General features: G+C 38.4%; 1 protein-coding gene across 7 annotated transcripts in view; it reads left to right on the top strand.

The window, feature by feature from the left end:
- ATRX (alpha thalassemia/mental retardation syndrome X-linked) overlaps positions 1-12,852 on the top strand; it is a 304,287-nt gene that overhangs the window by 130,588 nt on the left and 160,847 nt on the right. For 5 of the 7 annotated variants that reach the window (XM_005877140.2, XM_005877143.2, XM_005877141.2 and 2 more), the window contains 3 exons: positions 1,063-1,196; positions 1,640-1,816; positions 9,703-9,796. In XM_005877140.2, the coding sequence (XP_005877202.1) occupies positions 1,063-1,196; positions 1,640-1,816; positions 9,703-9,796 (405 nt within the window). The remainder of the gene's footprint in view (positions 1-1,062; positions 1,197-1,639; positions 1,817-9,702; positions 9,797-12,852) is intronic. The other 2 variants (XM_014548450.1, XM_014548452.1) reach the window with 2 other exon arrangements.

Raw genomic sequence — 12,852 nt, forward strand, 5'->3', positions numbered from 1 at the left:
TTCCTTTAGTGTAACCATGGAAATTTATTAGGAATATATTTTATTTTAACAGAAGGTAGTGTTAAAGAAGTACTTTTTTATGTTTTTAGTATTAGAGTTTCCATTAGCAAGTTGTTCTTTTTTTAATGTTTTTATTGATTTCATAGAGGGGAAGGGAGAGGGAGAGAGAGATAGATACATCAATGATGAGAGAATCATTGATAGGCTGCCTTCTGTACAAACCCCTCTGGGGATCGAGCCCATAACCCAGGCATGTGCCCTGACTGGGAATCAAACTGGGACCTCCTGGTTCATAGGTCAACGCTCAACCACTGAGCCATGCTGGCTGGGCTAGCAAGTTATTCGAGTATCTTGAGAAATTTTGGTATGAGTACAGCTATAGCACTGTCTATTTTTTTGGAAGATGAAAACTCAGTTATGATAACTTGTGTTCTTTTACCATGTGTGTAATTAATAGCACTAATGTTCCTTCTCTGCCTTAGCTTGAGTATTATCAGGGCTTTCTGATTGCTTCAATACTTAATATTTAGTTGATGCTTTCATTTGGTTAACAATTTATGAAGTAAAGGGTTAAAAATATTCCTCAGTTTGAGGCACTGTTTTATAATGAATTAATATATTACAGATTGATTTTCTAAGAATATATTTTGCTATTGAATAAATCATCTCATGTCAAGTTTTGTCTTAGAATGCCATTTGTCTGAATAAGTAAATTCACTATTGTGGGCATGTCTGATATGGTAGTTACTGGTTGACGGCAGCAGAGCAAGTATAGGAGTGGAAGGTTATCAAGTATAAAGTTGAAATTGGTTAAAATAGTAGAAATATCCGTCAGACTTTCCAATATATTACAGAATTACACAGAATTGGGAAAATATAAGTTCTAAGAGCATTTTCAGAAGTTTTAGTTGTTAGGTTAAAACAATGTTTTGATGATTTCTTACTCATAATATAAAATATATTAACACATTTGTCTCTCTTGAAAGAGGTAATTCTTTGTTTTTAATTTGTTACACTTCATCACCAATATAGTTTTTTATTTATTGTGTTTTTACTCTCAAGAATTGCCAAGAAGATGCTTTTAGAAGAAATTAAAGCCAATCTTTCCTCTGAGGAGGATGGATCTTCAGATGATGAACCAGAAGAAGGGAAAAAAAGAACTGGAAAACAAAATGAAGTAAATCCAGGAGATGAGGGTGAGCTCCCCAAATTAATGTATGGGATATCATAATTTGATTGTTAGACCAGTTCAGTCTATCTGACTATCTGACCATGCATGACATTCCTTAATACATACATTTAAAGTTTATTAAAATGTTTAAAACTTTACTACCTTTACTTCTTTTGAGTATCTGATAATAATTGTGCATGTTTTCTCAGTTACTGCTAATAAACATGATTTTAAAACAAGGTAATTTTCACCTTAAAAAAATCTACAAATATTTCGTCAATATTTAATAATAGTAATAGATTAGGTCTGATGTATGAGATTGCCTGGTCTCACCAATGATACCCAGGTAAATATACAACTTTGAGCTTTTCCTTAAACCATGATCATTGTCAACAAACAAAATAATTTTACAAAACATTTTAAAGGAAAAAAGGCTCAAGGTTTTACTGATTTATTTTATCCATTTAGAAGCAAAAAATCAAGTCAATTCTGAATCAGATTCAGATTCTGAAGAATCTAAGAAGCCAAGATATAGACATAGGCTTTTGAGGCACAAACTGACTGTGAGTGACGGAGACTCTGGAGAAGAAAAAAAGATGAAGCCTAAAGAGCACAAAGAAGCCAAAGGCAGAAATAGAAGGAAGGGTAAGACATTTTAATTTTGAATGTAAGTAATATACTGGTTTTACAACATAATCCTATATAATAAAAGCCCAGTGACCAAACGGGAATGACCAGAATGACCGCTTGACCAGTCGCTATGATGCACACTGACCAACGGGGCAGACGCTCAATGCAGGAGCTGCCCCTTGGTGGTCAGTGCATTCCCACAGCGGGAGCAGCTGTTCAGAGGGTGGGTCCACAGCTGCTCGGCTGACCTGGATGAGCGGCACTCCCACAGCTTGTTTTTATCTGACTGGCTTATTTCACTTAGCATAACACTCTCCAGGTCTCTCCATGTTGTCTCAAAGGGCAAGAGAGCCTTCTTTTTTTACGGCTGTATACTATTCTACGGTATAAATGTATCAAAGCTGCTTTTCTATTTTTTCTTGCAGTAAAATATTCATAACAAAATTTTAAGTGTACAATTTAATGGCATTAAGTATAGTCACATTGTTGTGCAACCATTAACATTATCTGTCTTCAGAACTATCATCACATGAATAACTCATTTCCCTCTCTTCCAATAGCAATTCTTTATAATATTTACTTGAGGCCTTGTGCACGAAATTCGTGAGCAGGTACGGTCCCTAGGCCTGGCCTGCGATCAGGGCCATCTTCCCCAGCTGCCTGCAGCTGGCCCCGCCACCTGCCACCATCAACCCCTGGCTCCCCATTTGCCATTGAGCGATCGCAGCCTGAAGGCCAGAGGAAGGGACTGAGAGGTCAACTGTTCCCGCCTGCTGGCCAGCCCTACCACCTGCTGCAGGTTGCCCTCTGTGTGTGGGGTGACTGGTGGGGCATGGTCCTTGGCCTGGCGCCACTCACATCCCCCACCACCCTCTCCCAGTTCCTCATTTGCCATCGGGTGATCGGAGCCTGTGGGCCGGGAAAAGGGACCGAGGTGGTCAGTGCGCCTCATAGTGACTGGTCGAGTGGTCATTCTGGTCATTCTGCTGTTAGGGTCAATTTGCATATTACCCTTTTATTATATAGGATGTTTTCTCATGTTTTTTTATTTTAAAATATCTCTCCATGAGGAGTTTTCTTTTTTTAAATATATTTTTATTGATTTCATAGAGGAAGGCAGAAGAAGAGAGAGATAGAAACATCAATGATGAGAGAGAATCATTGATTTGCTGCCTCCTGCACGGCCCCCCAACTGGGGATCGAGCTTGCAACCTGGGCATGTGCCCTTGACCAGAATTGAACCTGGGACCCTTCAGTCCTCAGGACCTGTGCTCTACCCACTGAGCCAAATCAGCTAGGGCCATTTTTTTTAAGATAGACTAGACCTTTGATTTTGATCTCAGGTCATGGTAAATCTAAATTTTTTTTATTTTTTAATACTTTTAGATTTACAGAATTGTTGCAAAAAAATGGTACAGAGTTCCTTCATACCATTGACTGAGCTTCTCTAACACCTTATTACATAGTATAATAATCAAAGCTAGGAAATTAACATTGATAGATACAATACTATTAAGTGAACCAAGTATTGGCAAATTATACCAGTAGGCTAAATCCAACCTTCTACCTGTTTTTTTTTAATAAATAAAGGTATATTGCTATACAGTCATATTTATTCAGTTACTGCTTTCCAAGTTGAGTAAAGATGAGTCGTTGCAACAGAGACTATATAGCCGAAAAGTTGAAAATATTTACCATCAGACTTTTCACATAAAATGTTTTCTGACCTCTGAAATAAAATATAGATCTTTCCCCATTAATGAATGTCCTTTTTGTACTTCAATATTTTTTCATTAGATTGAGGTTATTAGACATTTTGACAAGAATACCACAAAAATGATATTGAATCCTTCTCATTGTATCATACCAAGGGTATATGATGATAGGATGTCTTATTACTGGTATTGTTAACCTTTATAATGTGGTTAAATTGGTGTCTGCTTGGATTTTCCACTGAAAAAATATTTCCTATTCATATTTAATGAATATCTTATGGGGAAATACTTTGAGACTAGGCAAATCTGTTTCTCAACATACTTAAGCTCACTAATTTTAGCATCCTTCTTGCCTGGAGCAATTATTACAGTGGTGTTTTTTCTATTGGTGACTTTCTATTTCTTTCATTGCTTCTACCTTTAGTAATTTTAAGGAAGAGCTGTCTGTTTTACCCCATTATTTTTATCCCATTACTTAACATTAATAGGGACTTAAGATATTTATTTTATGCTATGAGTTATAATCCAATTGTTCACTGTGTTGCTCAAATTGTTCCAGGTTTGGCTCATGGGATCTCCTTCAAATTGGATCATGTGTCATTTTAATATGCCTCCTTCATTTTCTGAGCACTGCTTTATTTTCTGGCACCAAATGATATTCCAGACTCATTTTGTATAGTCCCTGCTTGGCTTCCTGAAGCCAAAAAGATGAGTATTCTCCCGGGGTTTTAGGTGTCTGTGTCATAGTGGCAATTTTAGTGCAGAAAAAGAAAATTTGGGTGCCAAAAATAAATCAGGGATTCCCCTTATATTCTTTTGATATGTAGAGACCAGCTTCTTTTTTCCAGTGTTGTGCCTAGAAATGTTGTTCTCCCAGAAATGGGTTTTATTTTCTTTTTAAAAAAAATATATTTTTATTGATTTCAGAGAGGAAGGCAGAGGGAGAGAGAGATAGAAACATCAATGATGAGAGAGAATCATTGATTGGCTGCCTCCTGTACACCCCACACTGGGGATCAGGCCCACAACCTGGGCATGTGCCCTTGACCAGAGTTGAACCCGGTTCCCTTCAGTCCACAGGCTGACGCTCTATCCACTGAGCCAACCGGCTAGGGCTGGAAATGGGGTTTTCTGTGTAGTTTTGCAATTCAGCCTGCCTTCCTGTCTCAAAAACAGGAAAGAAAGGAGGGGGGTGGGAAATGACACTCAACAGCTACCTGCCAAACCGAAAGTTTTATAGGGATCATTATTTAGGTTTTTTGTTTTTTAATCATCACCTGAGGATACGTTTTTATTGGTTTTTAGAGAGAGAGGAAGAGAGAGAAACATCTACATCTATCGGTTGCCTCCCGTACGTGTCCAGACTGGGGATTGAAGCCACAATCTTGGTATGTTCCCTGACAGGGAATCTAACTTGCAACCTTTTGGTCTATGAAACGATGTTCCAACCAACTGAGCTACCTGACCAGGGTCATTATTCAAGTCCCCCCCCCCCCTAATTTTATCTTTACTGTTTAAAGTATGGCAGTTATCCCCCTCTTTTCCCATTAACCCCCTCTTCTCCCCACTCCGGTCCCTTGTCTTTGCCCCCACTACTGTCTGTGTCCATGGGTTATGCCTTTATGCCATATAAGCTCTTTGGTTGATCTCTCCCCCCATCCTTCCCTCTGAGGATCCTCAGTCTTTTGCATGCTTCCATGTCTCTGATCAGTTTTGTTTGTCAGTTTATTTTGTTCATTAGATTCCACATATAAGTGAGATCATATGATACTTGTCTTTCTCTGACTGGCTTATTTCGCTTAGCATAACATTCTCCAGGTTCCTCTATGCTGTCTCAAAGGGTAAGAGAGCCCTCTTTTGTATAGCTACATAGTATTCCATTGTGTAAATGCACCACAACTTTTTTATCCACTCACTTATTGACGGGCACTTGTTCTGGTTCCAGAGCTTAGCTATTGTAAATAGTGCTGCTATCAAGTTTTGATTTGTCCCCAATCTGTCTGCTATTGTTTTCTTTTCAGAGTCCTTATGTCATTGTTCTTTTATCAATACATTGTTTTTAACTGAACTCCATAGTTTACATAAGAATTCACATTTTAGGGTCTATATTCTCTGGGTTTTGACAAATGTATAATGACATGTGTGCCCCGTTAATAATCATACAGAACAATTTCACTGCCCTAAGATGCCCTGTGCTCCACCTGTTCATCCCTCCCCCAGCCCTGGCAACCACCGAGATTTTTGCTTTTTTAAAAAAATTGTTTTTAATCTTGTTGAAAGTATTGCATATACCCCCCCCCCCATTGACCTCTTCTAACCCACCTCCATCTCTTGCCCCAGGCCTTCACCACCCTATTGTCTGTGTCCATGGGTTATGCATATATGTATGCAAGTTCTATGGTTGATCTCTTTCCCCTCCCATCCACCTCTTTCTTCCCTCTGAGATTCCAGTCTGTTGCATGCTTCTATGTATCTGGATCTATTTTGTTCATCAGTTTATTTTGTTCATTAGATTCCACATATGAGTGAGATAATGTGATACTTGTGTTTCTCTGACTGGCTTATTTCACTTAGCATAACACTCTCCAGGTCCCTCCATGCTGTTTCTGAGGGTAAGAGATCCTTCTTTTTTACTACTGCATAATATTCCATGGTATAAATGTACCACACCTTTTTTATCCACTCATCTACTGATGGGCACTTGGGCTGTATCCAGATCTTAGCTATTGTAAATTGTGCTGCTATGAACATAGGGGTGCATACATTCTTTCTGATTGGTGTTTTAGGTTTCTTAGGCTATATTCCTAGAAGTGGGATCAGTGGGTCAAGTGGCAGTTCCATATTTAATTTTTTGAGGAAACTCCATACTGTTTTTCACAGTGGCTGCACCAGTCTGCATTCCCACCAGCAGTGTATTAGGGTTCCCTTTTCTCCACATCCTCACCAGCACTTATCATTTGGTGATTTGTTGATGGTATCCATTCTGACTGGTGTGAGGTGATACCTCATTGTCATTTAAATTTCCATCTCTCTGATGATCAGTGAGCATTTTTTCTCATGTCTCTTAGTCATCTGTATGCCCTCTTTGGAAAAGTGTCTATTTAGGTCTTTTGCCAATTTGTTAATTGTATTGTTTGTCTTCCTTTTGTTAAATTGTATGAGTTCCCTATATATTTTGGATATTGATCCTTTATCAGATATATTATTGACAAATATGTTCTCCCATACAGTGGGCTCCCTTTTCATTTTGTTGGGGTTTTTTTTGTTTGTTTGTTTGTTTTTTGCTTTGCAGAAGCTTTTTTTTTTTTTTTTTTTGTAGTCCCGTTTGTTTATTTTCTCCTTAGTTTCCATTGTCCTAGGAGATGCATTGGTAAACATATTGCTATAAGAGATGTCTGAGATTTTGTCACCTATGGTTTCTTCTACGATTTTTGTGGTTTCACGACTTACATTTAAGTCTTTTTATGCATTTTGAGTTTACACTTGTGTATGGTGTAAATTGGTGGTCTAGTTTCATTTTTTTGTATGTATCTGTCCAATTTTCCCAACACTATTTATTGAAGAGACTGTCTTGACCCCCTTGTATGCACTTGCCTTCTTTGTCAAATATTTTTTTTAATATATTTTATTGATTCTTTACAGAGAGGAAGGGAGAGGGAGAGGGATACAGAGTTAGAAACATCAATGAGAGAGAAACGTCGATTCAGCTGCCTCTTGCACGCCCCCCACTGGGGATGTGCCCGCAACCCAGGCACATGCCCTTGGCCGGAATCGAACCCAGGACCCTTCAGTCCGCAGGCCGACGCTCTATCCACTGAGCCAAACCAGTCAGGGCTGTCAAATATTTATTGATCGTAATAGCTTGGGTTGATTTCTGGAATCTGTTCTGGTCCATTCATCTATATGTCTGTTCTTGTGTCAGTAGCAGGCTGTTTTAATTACAGTGGTTATGTAGTATGACTTGATATCTGGTATTGTAATCCTTCCATCTTTGTTCTTCTTTCTCAAGATTGCTGTGGCTTTTTGGGGTCTTTCTTGGTTCCATATAAATTTTAGGAGTATTTGTTTTAGATCTGTGAAATACGTCATTGGTAATTTAAAAGGGATTGAATTGAATCTATACATTGCTTTGGGTAATATGGACATTTTAATGATGTTATTTCTACCAATCTGTGAAAATGATATATTCTTCCATTTGTTTATATCTTCCTCTATCTCTTTTTTCAACATCCTGTAGTTTTCCGAGTACAAGTCAAAATTTTACCTACTTGGTTAAGTTTATTCCTAAGCATATTAATTTTTTTTTTGTTGCAATGGTATGTGGGATTGTTTGTTTAGTTTTTCTGAGAGTCATTATTGGTATGTATAAATGCCATCAATTTCTGGATGTTAGTTTTGTACCCTGCTACTCTGCCCAAACTCATTTATTAAATATAGCATTTTTTTGGTGTAGTCTTTAGGTTTTTCTGTGTACATTATCATGTCATCTGTGAATAATGAGAGTTTCACTTTCTCCTTTTTAATTGGATGCCTCTTATTTCTTTTCCTTGTCTGATTGCTGTGGCTAGGACTTCCAGTACTATGTGTAATAAGATTGGTGAAAGTAGACATCGTGTCTTGTTCCTGTTCTTAGGGTAAATTGTATTAGTTTTTGCGCATTGAATATGATGTTGGCTGTAGGTTTGTCATAGATGGCCTTCATTATGTTGAGGTATGATCCCTCTATTCCCACTTGCTGTGAGTTTTTATAAAAAATGGGTGTTGGATTTTATCAAATGCTTTTTATGAATCAATTGACATGATCATGTGATTTTTGTCTTTCAGTTTGTTATGTGATTTGTGAATATTGTATCAGCCTTGCATCCCTGGAATAAATCTCACTTAGTTCTGGTGTATGATATTTTTAATATATTGATGGATCTGATTTACTAATATTTTGTTGAGGATTTTAGCACCAGGGTCTGCTTTTCCTAGCCCTGGTTCCTGGATTAGATCAGGCAAAGCCTCAAAGCTTCCTGAGATCTGCCTGTGCTGGCAGTCTGATTTTTATGAGCTGTGACTATTCTCAGGCTATGTACCACAGGGTCGGGGGAGAGGTCTTCCAACAGGGTGGGGCAACTGACTCCCCCTCAAGCACAACCCACCTGGATAGCAAAGTTATGACCTGGTGAGGGAATGATTCAGCACAGGAAACCAGGGTGGCTGCCCTCTGAGCTACAACCTCAGAGCCCCCAATTCTGGCTTCTGCTCACACAGCTCCAGTCCGCTCTGCCCTCCTGTCTGAGCCCAAGTTGAGTGGCTGCACAGTAAATTCTGTGCATTGGCCCTTTAAGAGGGTGCCTGCCTTTCCAGTTGTCTCTTGCTGGCAGACAGTAACTCTGCTGCATTTGACAGCAGGATATGGGCACCTTTCTCTATTTTCGTACACTGGGCTAGGGAGCCCATCTTGGGTTTTCAGTCCCCAGAGTTCTCAGTGAGAACCCCCACAGCTGAGATATCTCTCTAGAACCTCACCTACTGTCTGTGGAGCCCGGCTAGCCCTTTTTGTGCCTCTGTACTTCCTATCAGTCTCTATGTGGTCTCCACTTTCTGTCTTTGGTTATTAGTGTTCTCTCCAGCTAATCTTTAGTTGAATTTTCAGGGTGGTTCTTCTGTATTTTAGTTGTGTTTCCAGTTTGGTCCTGGGAGAGTGTCAGTGTAGCTTCCACTTATTCCACTGCCATTTTGGAATCTCATCATCAAATAATTTTTTTTCCTTATGTCATTTCTTTATGTATTCTGTCCGTAATTTTTTGCTCTCATAAATGGCAGAGTCTGTACTCCATCATGGCCAGTCTACTGTGCTTGTTTTGAATAATCAGAATTATTTTATTTTACTTTGTTTTCCTTTGATAATTATGTATATATTTTATTGACAGGTAAATTCTTATTTTTAAAATTCATATACAGTTAATACTTATATTTCTATGTAGAACCATAGTTTTATAATTATAGTTGGAATAGCTTTGAATTATTTTTATAAATACCATTTGAATCATTAACTGATCTAATGTTTATGATGTAGTGCCAGTAATGTACATATTATAGATATTCTCACAGTGGTCTTAATGTGAAGTTGTTGACAAATTAAGTGAATTATATTTGCATTGGGAAGTATTTAGAAACTTTATATTTTTTTTGTTCAAGTGAGCAGTGAAGATTCTGAAGATTCGGATTTTCAGGAATCAGGAGTTAGTGAAGAAGTTAGTGAATCTGAAGATGAACAACGGCCCAGAACAAGGTAAATATTAAATTTTACATATAAAATCATCTATATCTATAAAAGGCTAATATGCTAAGTGTCTGACTGTTTGATCATTCATCCAGTATCTATGATGTGCACTGACCATCAGGGGGCAGACACTAAATGCACAGGCATGGAAACATGGAACAAACTGATGAATCTCAGAGGGAAGGGGGGATAGGGTCGGGTCAGAAGAGATTAACCAAAGATCTTATATGCATACTAGAGGCCCAGTGCATGGATTCATGCACTGGTGGGGTCCCTCGGCTTGGCCTGTGGGGATCGGGCTGATTCCATGCACTGATCCTCTGACATCCCCCGAGGGGTACCAAATTGAGAGTGGGCGCAGGCCAGGCCGAGGGACCCCACTGGTGCACGGATTACACCAGGCCTCTAGTATCTCTCTATATATAATAGGTAACATTAGCCTAATATGTTAATTGTCCCTCTGACCGTTCAACCAGTCGCTATGAGGTGCACTGACCACCAGGGGGCAGATGCTCCGACCGGTAGGTTAGCTTGCTTCTGGGGTCTGGCTGATCAGGACTGGGCTTGATGGGCCAGACACGCCCTGGAGCCCTCCTGGGGTCCCTCCCCGGCCAGCCAACCTCCTGCAGTCCCTCCCCAGCCCGCCGGCCCCGATCAGGACTGGACAAGATGGGTTGGACACGCCTTGGAGCCCTCTCGCAGTTCCTCCTGGCCCCGATTGTGCACTGCTTGGGTCCCTCAGCCTGGTCTGTGCCCTCTTGAAATTCAGGACCCCTTGGGGGATGTTGGAGCTGGTTTCTGCCCGATCCCCACAGGCCAGGCCGAGGGACCCAACTGGTGCACAAATCCGTGTACCAGGCCCCTAGTATATATATAATTTAAAAATTTTAGGAATTAATCTTAGTAACTATGTTTATGTTATTTGTAGAAATGTTGCTCTTAGTTAACTAAATATTTAATGTTTTGATTTGTACCCAATTGTTAAAATTATTAATTTTTTTGGTATTTTTATTGTAAACAATATTACAGATGGCTTCCCTTTTTTCCTCTTTTTGCCCACCTTAACCCACCCCCAAATTATTGATTAAAAAGAGTGTATGTAAACATGTGTAATTGAATTATGTGTGCTAAACAAAGTGAACTGTCAATGTGAAAAAACACTCTTGACTGTAATTTTTCGTTGTGGTGGGGAGTTATAGTAGGAGAGACTGTGAACAGACTACCTCAATCCATCTCCTGGCTTTACTTTCTTTTTGTATGAGTACCTTGTGCTTTAGTTCTATCATCTGTAAAATGGGAGATTGCAATAGTACTTTTCTTGTTGATTATTGTATGCATTCATTTAAAAGGCTTATAATAGTGCTTACTTGGAAAATAGTGCTCCATGAATAGTAATTATTTTTTTTAACTAGTGGTACTAGTATGATAGTAATTAAGATGTGCTTGTTCTCTCAATTCACAAAGCTACTGATCTAGATTATTAGTTATTTAAAATTTTGCTTTGTAGCATAGTATTTTAGAATAATACTAACAAATCTAAGAATTCTTTATTTCAGAATAATATGATTCTTCTATAACTTATTGAATGGGCAATTTGTTTGCTGGTGTGAGTGTGTATATTTATGTCGACATAGGTGCCAACACTTCTAAATTTTAAAAATGATTCTTCTATAACTTATTGAATGGGCAATCTGTTTGTGCTGGTGTGAGTGTGTATATTTATGTCCACATAGGTGCCAACACTTCTAAATTTTAAAACATTTGAGATTTTTCTTTTAGATTTTTGCGTACAATGTTGTGCCTGGAGTATAGCAATTTAACATGTTTTAGAGAGAGATATAACGTAATAGCAGGATGCAATGATAATTTTTTAAAACTGAGATAGAATTCACATAACACAAATTAATTATTTTCAAGTATAGAATATAGTAGGTTTTTATTGTTAACTTTATTATTTATTGTAGACAGAAGGACAGATGTCCCCCATTCTCCCTCCCCTTTATTACTGTCTGTTTCCATGGCATATGCATATATGCACATATGTTCTTTGATTAATCTCTTCCCGTATCCCCCAACCTTTTTCCTTCTAAGATCTCTCAGCTTGCTTCTTGCATCCACTCTTCTGGACCCGTTTTGTTAGTTTATTTTGTTAATTAGATTCCACATATAAGTGAGATGATTTGATATTTGTCTTTGGCTTATTTCACTTGCATAATCATCTCCAGGTCCATCCATGCTGCCGCAAAGCGTAAGATATCCTTGTTTTTTACTGCTGCATAATATTGCACTGTCTAAATGTACCACAGCTTTTTTATCCACTCAGCTACTGAAGGACACTTTGTTTCCAGATCTTAAGTATTGTAAATTACATTGCTATGAACATACGGGTGCATATATTCTTTCTGATTGGTGTTTCGGAATTCTTAGGACATATTCCCAGAAGTGGGATCTCTGGGTCAAACTGCAGTTCCATTTATAATTTTTTGAGGAAACTCCATACTGTTTTCCATAATGGCTGCACCAATTGTATTCACATCAGCAGTGTACTAGGGTTCCCTTTTCTCCACATCCTCCCCAATACTTGTTGTTTGTTGATTTATTGATGGTAGCCATTCTGACAGGTGTGAAGTAATTCCTCATAAATAGTTTTAATATGTATCTCTCTGTTGATTAGTGACATTGAGCATTTTTTCATACGTTCATTGGCCATCTGTATGTCCTTTTTGGAGCAGTGTCTATTCAGGTCCTTTGCCCATTCTTAAAATTGTATTGTTTGTCTTCTTGGTGTTGAGGTATATGAGTTCTTTATATATTTTAGAAATTAATCCCTTATTAGATGTATCATTGGCAAATATGTTTTCCTATACAATGGCTTCCCTTTTCATTTTATTGATGCTTTCTTTTGCTGTGCAGAAGCTTTTTAGTTTGATGTAGTCCCATTTGTTTCTTTTTTTATTTTTTATTGTTTAAAGTATTACAAATAGTAGTATATATCTCTCCTTTTTTCCACATTGACCTCCCCCCAGCCTCCCCCACCCCTTGGCACATGCCCTCACCTCCCTACA

This window comes from Myotis brandtii, unplaced genomic scaffold, assembly GCF_000412655.1.
Source record: "Myotis brandtii unplaced genomic scaffold, ASM41265v1 scaffold509, whole genome shotgun sequence".
NCBI classification, from domain to species: domain Eukaryota; kingdom Metazoa; phylum Chordata; class Mammalia; order Chiroptera; family Vespertilionidae; genus Myotis; species Myotis brandtii.